Source organism: Oryctolagus cuniculus, chromosome 5 (genome assembly GCF_051225735.1).
Source record: "Oryctolagus cuniculus isolate XC-2025 breed Fujian yellow rabbit chromosome 5, ASM5122573v1, whole genome shotgun sequence".
Lineage (NCBI taxonomy): Eukaryota > Metazoa > Chordata > Mammalia > Lagomorpha > Leporidae > Oryctolagus > Oryctolagus cuniculus.
This window is the reverse complement of record NC_142871.1, coordinates 18,503,518-18,517,567: the sequence shown is the minus strand read 5'-3', so window position 1 is coordinate 18,517,567 and position 14,050 is coordinate 18,503,518. Positions and strand designations below refer to the sequence as shown.

The following is a 14,050-nucleotide window of genomic DNA, read 5'->3' as shown; positions in this document are numbered from 1 at the left end:
AATATAGACCTGAAGAAATTACTCAGAATGCTCCACAGGAAAACAGGACAGGACATAAAGAACAGACTGAGGAAGCCTAATGTAAAACCGACTGGGGGAGGGGCCAGCGCTGTGGTGCGTAGGGCTAAGCTGCCTGTTCTAGTGCCAACATCCCCTGTCCTCAGTGCCGCCCCGCTTCAATCCAGCTTCCTGCTAATGACCTAGGGAGGTGGAAAATGGCCTAAGTACTTGAGCTCCTGCCAACCATGTGAGAAACCAGCACGGAGTTCCAGGATTTCGCTTGGTGGGGCCTTGCCAGACCTGGCTGTTGGAGCCATTTAGGCAGTGAACCAGAAACACTTTCTTTCTCCACCTTCTCCCTCCCACTCTGTCACTCTACTTTTCAAATAAATAAATCTTTGATATAAAAACAAAGTTAAGGAAATCCATATCTACAGACATATTACAACAAAATGCTAAAATACCAAAGAAAAAACTTAGAAGCATCAGAGCCATATCAACAAATGGTGTTAAGCAGATGTCTATAAAGATAAAAAAATTAACTCAAAATGGACCACAGAATTAAATGTAAAAACTATAAAATTTATTTTTGGGAAAAAAAAACCAACAGAAACTTCACTAGCCCAAGCTCTGACATAAAAATCACTCTCCATGAAAGAAAAAACCAACAGAATTTCAGAAAATTTAAATATTGCTTTGCAAAAGATGAAAAGTCAAGCTACACAGAGTGAACATTTCTGCAGACATTTCTGACATTGAACAAGTATCTAGAATATATCAAAAGCTCTTAAAACTCAAAAGTAAAAGAAGGAGCAAGTGTTTGGCACACAGTTAACTTGCCTTCTGAGATGCCTCCACCCCATACTGGAGGTCTGAGTTGAAGGCTCAGCTCGACTTCTGCAAATGTGCACCCTGGGAGGCAGTGCTTGGGCTGCTGCCACCAACATGTGCATCCAGATTGAGTTCACAGCTACTGGCTTTAACCTGGCCCAGCCCCGGCTGCTGCAGGCATTTGGGGAGTGAACCAGCAGATGGAGATCCGTGTGTGTGTGTGTGTGTGTGTGCATGTGTGTGTGCGCACGCACGCCTTCCAAGTAAGTAATTTCAAAATGAAAAAAAAGGAAAAAAATCCCTTTGGACATGAAGTGAAATTTCACTGGATATGCAGACAGCAAAATGAATCCATAAAAAGATGTTCAACATCACTAGCAATTATGGAAATAGGAATTACAAGCAAAATAAGATGCCACTAAGTACCTCTCCAAATGGCTAGAAAAAAAACATACTGATATTCCCAAATGCATAAGGATGTGGAAAAAAAAGATGAATGTATACATATATATATATACACACAGATAGAATATTATCTTTATAAATAGAAGATTCAACAGTATGAAGTGTTTTTTTTTCTGAAAATGATCTACTACTTCAATGGAAATGCAATTAAAATATCAACAGAATTCTTTGGGAAACCTGACAAATGGGTTCCAAAGTTGCAAAGAACAAAGAGCCAAGGAATTTCTGATGAAAAAACAAGTGGAAAGATGTGTTTAAATACTGAGACTTTTGGGGCCAGCACTGTGGCACAGTGGGTTAACGCCCTGGCCTGAAGCGCTGGCATCCCATGTGGACACCAGTTCTAGTCCCGGCTGCTCTTCTTTCCTATCCAGCTCTTTGCTATGGCCTGGGAGAGCAGTAGAAGATGACTCAAGTCCCTGGGCCCCTGCACTCACATGGGAGACCTGGAAGAAGCTCCGGGCTCCTGACTTTGGATTGGCTCAGGTCTGGCCTTTGCAGCCACCTGGGGAGTGAACCAGCAGATGGAAGACCTCTCTGTCTCTACCTCTCTCTGTAACTCTTTCAAATAAAAAAAAATAAAACTTAAGAAAGAAAATACTGAGACTTTCCATAAGGCCAAAAAATAGTATGTATAATTGGTATTGGTTCTGGGATAGAGAAAAACCAACAGGATAGAGAGCCCATGAAAAAAGTAGGGGTGCTCAGGGAAAAAGAGAGAAAAACATGACAGAGGTGGAACTTTGACCAATGGAGAATTTATGAACCATTCAATAATACATTTTGGACTACTGGTTATATCCATATGTAAAAAAAAAAACCACAAAAGCTAAAAAATGATTTTGGATCTACCTATCTACCTACCTATCTATCTACACACAGAGAGACTATTTATATATATATTATATAAATACACACAAACATACACAATTAAAGACTTAAATGTAAAAAAAGCTTTATAACTTTTAGGATATAGAATATCTTTATTAGTTCAGGATAGGTAAGGATTTCTTAAAATACAAAAAGCATAAAATACAGCGAGAAAGGCTAGTAAGTTTATGATTAAACTTAATTTTCTGCCTAAAATGTATAACCTAATTCTAATCAAACAAGTAGAACTTCCAATTTATAGGAAATAAACTAGCGAACATGATGAAGACGCCATCAAATAATTAACTTTGCCATCTTAAGCAAGTAAAAACCTGTACAATATGTATACAACAAAATTTTCAGACACTGGACAATATCCAGTATACGACAGTGACTTTTTTAAAATTAACTGATCGGAGAGGCAGAGAGACAAAGAGTAAGCTTTCGTACACTGGTTTAATCTCCAAATGGCTGGGACTGGGCCGAGCCAATGCTGGGAATGCAATCCAGGGCTCCTACCTGAGCAGCTGGGACCCAGCTACTCAAGCCATCACTGCCGCCTCCCCGCGTGCACTTGAGCAGGAAGCTAACAGGAGCTTGCCAGGGACTGGAACCCAGATACTCCATGACGGGATGCAGGCATGTTAATGGGCATCTTAACCAGTAGGTAAAATGCCCACCCAGGAAAACTACTCTTAAGAAGAAAAACAAGCAAGGTAGGCCCTACTACATGGAATTTGCAAGCTGTAGCACAGGCTACAAAAAGAGCCTGGGAATCTCCCTGAGCAGAGAATTTAGGGGAGCCAATGCAAAATTCGGAAGGAAAACTACTGCAGAGGAGAGAGCTATGGAGGCTTTCCTTGGGCCTTCAGCTAAACACCAGTGTTTACGTGTGAAGAAAGTACCCACAGCCAGGAAAGAAAAACCAGAAAGGAACAGGAGGTAAAATATGAGCTCACACAGAACTCACAGAGTACTTCACGTCCCTAATGGCCAGGGTGGAGAAACAGTATAAGCGAAGACTGCTCAGAAGGTGATCACCTCAACAGAGGGCCAAATCAGCCCTGGATTAGAGGCCGTTCTGGTCCCATCTCACCTAAGCTTAAAAAGCAGGCTAAGGAAGGATAAAACTGTTTCCAAATAACTTACATGTCCCAGAACAAAACTCAAGATGTTTAAAGGAATATGGAAAACTCCAGCACAATGTAAAAACCAAAAATTATAGGTAAGAATTATAACTCAGTATCAGGTTGAAGGTCAGGGGCTAGGGTGGGAATCAACAGAAACAAACACAAGAGAATGATACAGATGTAGAATGAACAAACAGGTATTATACATACATGTATACTCCAAAAGTCCAAAAAAGAGGAAAAGATTAGATATAAAGTCTGAGGTAAAAAATACATGGGTAGTACGAATAGGAGATGAGGTACTTCAGAAAAAAAAATTAATGAATTTGACACAGCAATGAAAACAGAGACAGGACAAAGACAACAAAATTGAACACAGTATCAACTGCTATGAGATGTCAAGTGACCTAACAGTGATTGAACCCCAGAAGAGTGAGAGGTAGCAAAGAGACAGAAAAACATAACTGCAGAAATCTGCTATTTTTTTCTACATTTGATGATAAACCATAAATCCATAAGTAAACAGATACAGAAGAAGAAACACTGAGCACATCATAATCAAATTGCTTAAAACCAGTGACAAAACCTTAAATCACAATAAAATATCTCAACATCCACTAAATGGCAAAATTGTTGAAATTTGAAATTAATAAGTATTACAAATGATGGGCAACAAAAGGAATGCTTATGTGCTGGTAGGGCTAAAACCAGATAGTCACTTTGAAACAGAATGTGGCATTGTCTGGTAAAGACCGAGACGGTAGTATCACTCCCAGATAATGTTCATAGCAGCATTGTTTGCAACAGCAAACACAAAAACAAACAGAACCCAAATGTCCATCAACAGAATGTATAAGTTGTGGTAAATTCATTCACTATGCAGCAAAAATGAGTTTCTAAAAATACTAAATCGCAAAAAGAAATTCACAGGAATAAATATACATTAAGCCATTTATATAAAATTCAAAAACATACAAAAATTAACATTACATTTAGGGATACAAACATACATTGTGAAACTATAACAACTAGCAAGACTGACAAAACTCAGAGTAACAATTACTGAGGAGGGAGGCCACACAGAGGACTTCTAAAATGTAGGTGTTGGTTCATTTCTTAAGCTGGCTGATGGCTACACAGATATTTACATTTATTATTCCTTATGCCTCATATATACATGGCTGTGTATTTCTGTAGTTTGAAATACTTAATTTTAAAAAAGACTGAAAACGGTGAAGAACTTTAAAAATGAAGATGGACATTTATGTATAGCAATAAAATTAATGTAAAAAAACAACAGCCAATTTGTTACTCTCATTGCCCATTGCCCTGTGGAATCAGTATTAATGACAAGTGGAGTCTATAACTGCTCTAACACAATCTGAACATCTGCTTTTCTGGCACTCTACGGCGCCCACTCATGCTTTCATCTGTACTTAGATTTTTCTTTAGATTTCTTTGGACTTCTGCTCCGGCCTCTCCTCTTACCCCTCTCTCTTTCGTAAGAGTCAGTGTGGTACTTGGACTTGTGACTATTGCTATAGTCGCCATCCCTTTCTCGAGATCGGCTGCGACTTCGGTTCTGAGTTCGGTCTCTCTTTTCATTCTTTTGTTTCTCCCAACAGCTTTCTTCTTCTTCATAGTGACCAAACCCCATCTCCCTGTAGATATCCTGTCAAAGGAATGGAAAGAACATGACCGGCCAATCAATAATCACTTTGTGGGCACTGCCAATTAATAAAACCTAGAAAAGTCCACCATTTGCAAGCTGTTTTAACAGCTCAATTTTGAACACAACTGCTAATGTCAAAAATCCTGTAAATGAGAAAGTAAAAACAATTCAGAAAAAGATTTAAACTGTCCTTTTGATCAGTCTCATTGCTTTGTGTCTGTTAGTGCAGCTGAACTGAAGAATCAGATCCAAAAACATGAAACTGAAGTAGCCCAACTGAAGTAAGGAAAGTTTTAGAGCAACATTGCTTGGGCCTGGTCCAGCCCTGGCTGCTCTGGCAATTTGGAGAATGAACCAGCAGATGGAAGATCTCTCTCTCTCCCCCTCTCTGTAACTGCCTTTCAAATAAATAAAAAAGCTTTAAACAAGAAAGAGAGATCATTTGTAAAATTAAACTTTCTTAAAAGATTACTTAAATGAAAGACAAAATTCTAGGGACTGAATTCCCAACCCAAGGGTCCCAATTCTGTCACTACAGATATTATTATAGTGGGACCAATGTCAATGTCTAAAATCTAGAGTAATGAATATTGAAGGGTCTGTGACTTGTCATTCTCTAAATGTCTCGATACCGAACACTTCACCTAGCATAAAGTCTGCAGTATGCAAAAAGAGATCTAACTCGACTGTTAGAACTACAGTGTTGATGGAATACAACTTTATAAACTGCTTCATGATTTCCACAAAATCCAACAGTTCTTATCATTCTGTAAGAGTCTTATGATGGGGGCCCACATTATAGCACAGCAGGGTAAGCTGCTGCCAGTGATGCCAGCATCCCATATCGATGCTGGTTCAAATCTTGGTTGCTCCACTTCAGTTCCAGTTCCCTGCTAATGTGCCTGGGAAAGCAATGGAAGAAGTACTTAGGTCCCAGCCACTCATGTGGGAGACGTGGATGAAACTCCTGGCTTCAGTCTGGGCCAGCCCAGGCCACTGCAGCCATTTTGGGGAGTGAACAGTGAGTGAAAGATCTCTCTCTCTGTGTCTCTGTCTCTATCTTTGTCACTCCCTCTCTACTTTTCAAATAAATAAATAAATTCTTCAAAAAAAAAGTCTTATGAGGAAGAAAAAAATAGCTATTTTGGTTTAGCCTTTTACCAACTACTTTTTAGAAATATGACATTCCTAAATGAAGATTTTTTGTATTTCCTGCAACATATACAAAATGTAAACATCAAGGATGATGCCATTGGACAGGTTACGCCACCATTTGCAACTCCAGCATCCCAAATGGGCGCTGGTTCCAGTATTAGATGCTTCACTTGTGATCCAGCTCCCTGCTAATAGTGCCTGGGAAAAGCAGTAGAAGATGGCCCATGTACTTGGGCCCCTGTACCCACATGGGAGACCCACATGAAGCTCCTGGCTCCTGACTTCACCCTGGCCCAGCCCTGACCACTGTGGACATTTAGGGAGTGAACCACAAGATGGAAGATCTATCACTCCCTCTCTCTCTTTGTAAATCTGATCTTTAAATAAATCTTAAAACACAAAACAAAATATAAACATCTATGTACTATTTCTGTATACTTAACACCCAGTTTTGTATTTGTTGAGATAATAGGCTTTTTTATAAAAAAAATTTACTTATTTATTTAAAAGGCAGAATTAGAGGGGGACAGATAGAAGGAGAGACAAGGAGAGAGAGAAATCTTCCATCTACTGGTTCACTCCCCGAATGGCAACAATGGCCAGAGGTGGGCTAGTCCTAAGCCAGGAGTTTCTTCCAGGTCTCCCATGTGGGTGCACAGGCCCAAAGATTTGGGCCATCCTTTGCTGCTTGCCCAGGCACATTAGCAGGGAGCTAGACTGGAAATGGAGCAGCTGGGACTCAAACTGGCACCCATATGGGATGTCGGCATCACAGGTGGTAGCTTTACCTGCTACGCCATAATGCCAGCCCCAAGACAAGACCTCTAAAATGCAGAGACTGTCAGCCTATACAACTCCATAAAATCCTCACTACATTATAAAAAAAAAAAAAGAGAGAGAGAGAGAGAGAGAAATAAAAGGTTATATAGTATCTAATTCTCTGAAAAAATTGAGGACACTGAAACTCTGGAATTTATGAACACTTTAAAATCACTCTGCCTTTTGCAAAAAGAGAAATGCAGAGTTTTAAAGAGGCAGAGGCAGAGAGAAGGGGAGAGAGTAAGAGGTCTTCCAAGCACTGGTTCACTCCTCAGATGGCTGCAATGGCCGGAACTGCTGGAACACCACCGATCAGGAGCCAGGAGCTCCCACGTGGGTGCAGGGGCCCAAGACCTTGGGCCATCCTCTACTGCTTTCCCAGGCCGTAGCAGAGAGCTGGATTGGAAGTGGAGCAGCTGGGTCTCAAACCGGCGCCCAAATGGGATGCTGACGCTGCAGGTCATGGCTTTACCTGCTACACCACAGTGCCAGCCCCTAAAATAAATCTTAAAAAATAAAATAAAATCACTGACTTGGAGTAGTTTCCAAAGCTATACAAGCTCTGAAGCCAGGCAGGTTAGGCAGTATGTCCAATAGAAAGTCCTCAAGGTTAGATTCATCAGAGGTTTTATGGAGAAATTAGGATTTGAGATGAGCCTCAAAGGACAACTGGGTTTGGGTTCAGACTGAATGCAAGAAGACAAATGGAAGTAATGCAAGTGAGAACTCAGATGCAAGGAAGAACGAGCTCTGTGATATGGAGGAGGAAGGTTGACATGGCTGGTGCAGGCATATTAAAGTAGGGCCTCTAAGTATGTGCCTGCACAGTACTGAGTGCTTCAGGAGTGCAAGTGATCATCATTCCAGAAATAAGGAAACAGACTCAAGAGATACACACAGGTTGGAGATAATTATTGTATTGATCAGTAAGTTTCAGGCTCGAAAGAGAGAAGTGACACAGTATGGGGTGGGAGGACAACCAACACTGAATGAAATCAAAATAAATTCTAAAGTTCTTGGCTTCCCACTAAACCATAAAGGGCTAAGGGCCTAAGGGGGTAGCTTCATTCTAAAAGTAAAAGAAATGAACCACCTGAGCTCTAAGTCCCTTCTAATACAGACTTGTTGGCATCCCAAACAGAAGTGCTAGATCAAATCCAGCTACTCTGCTCCCAATTTGGCTTCCTAACAATGTGCCTGGGAGGACAGCAGAGGACAGCCCAAAAGTTCCTGGGCCCTGCCACCCATGTGGGGGACTAGGATGGAGTTCTGGACTCGTGGCTTAGTCCTGAACCCAGCCTTGGCTGTTGTGGCCATTTCAGAAGTGAACGAGTAGATGGAAGATCTCTCTCTCTCACTCCTTCTGACTCTGCCTTATAAATAAATCTTACAAATGAATAAATAAACATTTTTTTAAAAAAGTGTTTATACATTTAAGACATAAGACAAAATGATGAAAGGGGCATGTGGCCAAAAGAGAAGAACATAGACATACACACATAATGGTCAATTTAAAAAATAAACATGGGGCCGATGTTGTGGCGTAGCGGGTAAAGCCACCGCCTGCAGTGCCGGCATCCCATATGGGTATCAGTTCGAATCCCGGCTGCTAAACTTCCAATCCAGCTCTCTGCTGTGGCCTGGGAAAGCAGTAGAAGATGGCCCAAGTCTGGCCCCCTGCACCCACATGGGAGACCCGGAGGAAGCTCTTGGCGCCTAGCTTCGGTTTGGCACAGCTCCTGCTGTTGCAGCCAATTGGGGAGTAAACCAGCAGATGGAAGACCTCTCTTCCTCTCTGCCTTTTTCTCTCTGTGCATAACTTTGACTTTCAAATAAATAAATAAATCTTTTAAAAAAATAGTCGATTAACCTCACAAATAACTGATGTAAAGCAGATAACATGAAGTCTAACTAAAAACAATCCTCGTTCAGGTCTTTGGGAATAAATAAAAAAATTTAGCTTAACCTAAATCACTAAAGAAACATTAAATTATTAAAATGACAACAAAAATAGAGTCTCGTATTACAAACAAGAACATGGCAAAAACAAGCACTGATAAAAACCAGTATGAACACTTCCTCTACCAGCAGCCCACAGCTAAGTACTCATTTCCCAAAACCCAACCTCAACCACACAAAAAATCATCTTTGGAATTAAGTCATGAAGTGGAAAACTGAAGAGAGGTTTTGAGATTGAATAGTAAGGTTGCTACTCAATGAAAAATGAAACATTTGAAGAAATAAACTAAAATGTTCTTAGGAAAACAGACTTGCCAGAAGTTGAGCTACACCTGAAATTTAATCAATACTGAAAAATTCCCTTTAGTGATTACATTTTGAGACTGAAATCAAGAGGAAAATAATAAAAATACAAAAAATTAGGACGCATTGAAATCTTAAATTTGAAGCTATTTTATTAGAAAGAAAATAAAGAGAAAATGAATCCTGCTATGTTATTAAATCAAAGTATTGAAAAACACTTTATTTCAAGGGGAGTTTTTTTTTTTTCCCAAAACTTAAAAATGTTCTCACTGCCAACTACTTTAAAATTTTTTAAAAAAATAATCAGGGAGGGGCCAGCACCACGGCTCAATAGGCTAATCTTCCGTCTTGCCGTGCTGGCACACCGGGTTCTAGTCCCGGTCAGGGCACCGGATTCTGTCCCGGTTGCCCCTCTTCCAGGCCAGCTCTCTGCTGTGGCCCAGGAGTGCAGTGGAGGATGGCCCAAGTGCTTGGGCCCTGCACCCCATGGGAGACCAGGAGAAGCACCTGGCTCCTGGCTTCGAATCAGCACGATGCACCGGCCACAGTGGCCATTGGAGGGTGAACCAACAGCAAAGGAAGACCTTTCTCTCTGTCTCTCTCTCTGTCCACTCTGCCTGTCAAAAATAAAAAATAAAATAATAATAATAATCAGGGAGATTGCAGTAGAAGATGTCCAAGTCCTTGGGCCCCTGCACCTGCATGGGAGACCCAGAGGAAGCTCCTGGTTCCTGGCTTCGGATCGGCGCAATTCCGACCATTGAGGCCAACTGGGGAGTGAACCAGCGGATGGAAGACCTCTCTCTCTCTCTTCTCTGCCTCTCCTCTCCCTGTGTAACTATGACTTTCAAGTAAAAATAAATAAATATATTAAAAAAAAATACTCAGGGCTGGGGCAGGCACTGTGGTGTAGGGGGTAAAGCTGCCTACTGCAGTGCTGGCTTCCTATGTGGGTGTGAGTTTGGGTTCCAGCTGCTCCACTTCCAATCTAGCTCTCTGCTATGACCTGGGAAAGTAGCAGAAGATGGCCCAAGTCCTTAAGCCCCTGCACCCGCATGGGAGACCCGGAAGAGCTCCTGGCTCTTGGCTTCGGACTGGCTTTGGACTGGCGAAGCTCTGTCCATTGCAGCCACTTGGGGAGTGAACCAGCAGGTGGAAGACCTCTCTCTCTCTTTCTTTGCCTCTCTTTCTCTCTCTGTGTAACTCTGACTTTCAAATAAATTAAATAAAATCTTAAAAAAAATGCTCAGGGCTAGGGTTAGTGTTGTGGCGTAGTAGATAAAGATGCTGCCTGCAATGCTGGCATCCCATATGGGCACTGGTTCATATCTCAGCTTCTCTACTTCCAATCTAGCTCCCTGCTAATGGCCTGGGAAGATGGCCCCTACGTGTGTAGGTCCCCAACATCCACATGGAAGACCTAGATGCAGTTCTTGGCTCCTGGCTTTGGCCTCACTCAGCCTTGGCCACTGTGGCCTTTGTGGCCATCTGGGAAGTAAACCAGTAGACAGAAGTCCCACCCCCCCACCCCCGCCCCATCTCTCCATCTAACTCTGACTTTCAAATAAATAAGTAATCCCAGGGCCAGCGTGGTGACACAGCAGGTTAAGCAGCCACCTGCAACATCAGAATCCCATATGGGCACTGGTTCAAGTCCCAGCTGCTCCTTTTCCAATCTAGCTCTCTGCTAATACACCTGGGAAAGCAGCAGCAGATGACCCAAGTGCTTGGGCCCCAGCCATCATGGCCATTTGGGGAGTGAACCAGTGGATGGAAGATCTCTCTATGCCTCTGCCTCTCTCTGTAAACTCTACTTTCAAGTAAATACATCAATCTTTAAAAATAAATAGGGCCTAGCATTGTGGTGTAGCAGGTTAAGCCTCCCCCTGCAGTGCTGGCATCCCATATGAGCACCACTTCCAGACCTGGCTGCTCCACTTCTTACTCAGCTCCCTGCTAATGCACCTGGGAAAGCAGCGGAGGATGACCCAAGCCGTTGGGCCCCTGCACCCATGTGGGAGACCCAGAAGGAACTCTGGGCTCCTGGCTTTGGCCTGGCCCAGGCCAGGCCTTGTGGCCATTTGGGGAGTGAACTAGCGAATGGAAAATTCTCTCTCTCTCCTCCTTTCTAACTCTTTCAAGTAAAATAAATAAATAAATAAATAAATCTTTTAAAAAATAAAACAAATACTGGGGCCAGCGCTGAGATGCAGCGGATTAAGCCCTACCTACAATGCCACATCCAACAGCTCCCATATGGGTGCTGGTTCAAGTCCTACTCAGCTCCCTGCTAATGCACCTGGGAAAGCAGTGGAAGCTAACCAAAGTACTTGGGCCCTTGTCACCCACATGGGAGACCCAGATGGAGTTCCAGGCTCCTGGCTTGGGTCTGGGTGTGGCCATTTGGGGAGTGAACCAAGGGATAGGAGTTCTCTCTTTCTCTGTCTTTCCCTCTAACACTCTGCCTTTTAAATAAAATAAATCTTTAGAAAAAAAAAATAGGAAAAAAACAAGTAGCAGGGGCCAGCACTGTGGTTCAGTGGGTGAAGAACTACCACTTGTGACACTAGCATACCACATCAATGTGTTGGTGTGCTGATATGAGTCAATGCTACTAGGCTTCCAATCCAGCTTCCTTCTAATGTGCCTGAGAAAGCAGTGAAAGACTTGGACCCTACTACCTATGGAGACCAGGATGGAGTTTCTGGCTCCTATAGTCCAGACCTCGCTGTCGCAACCATTGGGGAGTAAACCAGCAAACGGAGATCTCTTTCTGTCTCTGCCACTCTGCCTTTCAAATAAATAAATAAATCTTGAAGAAAAACAATAATAGCATCCCCCCAAAATCTGATGCTCTTTACTACATGCCAAAGAGAATATTTGCTACTATGAAGTTTTAAGTAATCAAGCAGCATGATTGAAAAGATTCACAAAAGAGGGAAGTAGAGATAAGATTTAAAATGCAGGCAGCCTTTGAGTTTTTTTAAGATCTCTGATTATCTCAAAGCACACAAATGACTATTTTAGGCCTCGATTCACTGAAGATTCCATGTCTAAGTGGAGGATGAAAAAGCTGTAACTAAAAGCAGAACATGGCCAAGAATTAAGCACTTTTAGTGGAAGACAAGCTATTTATTAGAATATAAGCACCATTTTAAAAGACTGGGGAAGGAGTGAGCATTGGCCTAGTAGCTGAGGCCCCGGTGTTCCACATCAGAGTGCTTGGGTTCAATTCCTGGCTCTGGCTCCTGATTCTCAATGAAGACTCTGGGTAGCAGCAGTGATGGCTCAAGCAGGTGGGTTCCAGCCACACAATGGAAGATCTGGATTGAGTTCCTGGCTCCCAGCTTCAGTCCTGCTGGATGTTGTAGGCATCTGGGGAGTGAACCAGCAGATGCAAGCTCTCTAACACTGTCTCTCTGCCTCTCAAATATTTTAAACATATGCAATAAAAAAATTTTAAAAATAATAAAAAGACTGAGGCAGAGAGGCAATTTCGCTTAGCAGTTAAGATGCCCATGTCCTACACTGATGTACTTGGCTTCTACTCCCAGTTCAGGCTCCTGACTCCAGATTCCCACCAATGCTTGGAAGGTAGCAGTCATGGCTCAATTGAATGGGTTCCTGCCACCCACATGGGAGACCTGAACTGAATTCTGGGCCCTTGGCTTTGGCTGCTCTTCCCTGCCCCCAGCCATTGTGGGCATTTGGGAAGTGAACCAATAGATTAGAGCTTTCGGTACCTTTCAATTAAAAATTTTAAAAAAGAAAAGGCTGAAAAGATCTTAGACTAAGTTAATAAATGCAGAAATTAAGGAGATGTTCCATGGCTCACACTAGAATACTTTGGAACAAGTTATATTAGAATAACAATAAGATTTTGAGGAAAAACTGACAGGAATATATTTCAGGCATGAAGAACAGCAGGAGGACAAATCTATTTGAATTGTGGTTCCATCATTTACTGGCCATGTAAAACTAGTAAAATGATGAAAGAATCTACCTCACATTCGAAGGACAAAAAAGATGTCATCTATTACTGTTTCCATCACTGGTTCATGTGAGGAATATTTGAAGGAACCATCAAAGGTATAGCTTCAAAACTGGGGGAAGGCATTAAATGGCTAATGGACTGTGGAAAGAGGAGAGATTATACATCTCTGCTAGACGACAACAAAGAATCAGAATGTATGCCATCTAGAAAATAGGGAGCTGAGAATATATGTAAAATATATAGTTGCTGAAATTCTTTTAAAAATGAATATAAACCATAAAACACAAGTTACCTGTAGAAGGAGGAAGGGGAGAGGGACAGAAGCTGAACTCTCTGTATGTAACGTTAATCTGTGCATTGCACTTTGGAATCATATAGTTCTTACAACTACAAAACAGGGGCACAACAGGTCAAGTTACTCTTGTGATGCTAGCATCCCGTATTGGAAATTTGGGTTTAAGCCCACTTTAAGTCCCAGCTGCTCTGTTTCCAATTCAGCCCCCTGTTAATGTGCCTCAGAAAGCAGCCAATGATGGCCCAAGTACTTGGGCCCCCATTATCTATATGGGAAGTCAGGATGGAGTTCCTAGTTCCTGGCTTTGGCTTGGCCTAGCCTAGTCCAGTCTAGCTGTTGGAGCCATTTGGGGAGTTGACCAATGGATAGAAGCTCGCTCTCATCTCTTTCTGTGGCTCTGCCTTTATTCAGTGAAAATAAATCGTTAAAAAATAAACAAAACTATAAAACAGGGTAGGCCTTTGGCACAGTGGTTAAGACACTACTGAGAACAACCACACCCCTTAGTGGGTTTGAGTCCTGACTCCATTTCTGATTCCAGCTTCCTGCTAATGTGC

General features: G+C 42.1%; 1 protein-coding gene across 7 annotated transcripts in view; it reads right to left on the bottom strand.

Annotated features, from left to right (window-relative positions):
- Positions 1 to 561: 561 nt before the first annotated feature.
- The window catches only part of PPIL4 (peptidylprolyl isomerase like 4), a 51,823-nt gene continuing 38,334 nt past the window's right edge, over positions 562 to 14,050 (bottom strand). For 5 of the 7 annotated variants that reach the window (XR_016234486.1, XR_016234487.1, XR_016234484.1 and 2 more), the window contains one exon: positions 562 to 4,968. Coding sequence is in view for 3 of the 7 variants with exons in the window: in XM_002722436.6 (XP_002722482.3) it covers positions 4,723 to 4,968 (246 nt within the window). In the remaining 4 variants the exon portion in view is untranslated. Of the gene's footprint in view, positions 4,969 to 12,315; positions 12,580 to 14,050 lie in introns of those variants that run through there. The other 2 variants (XR_016234485.1, XM_089333639.1) reach the window with 2 other exon arrangements.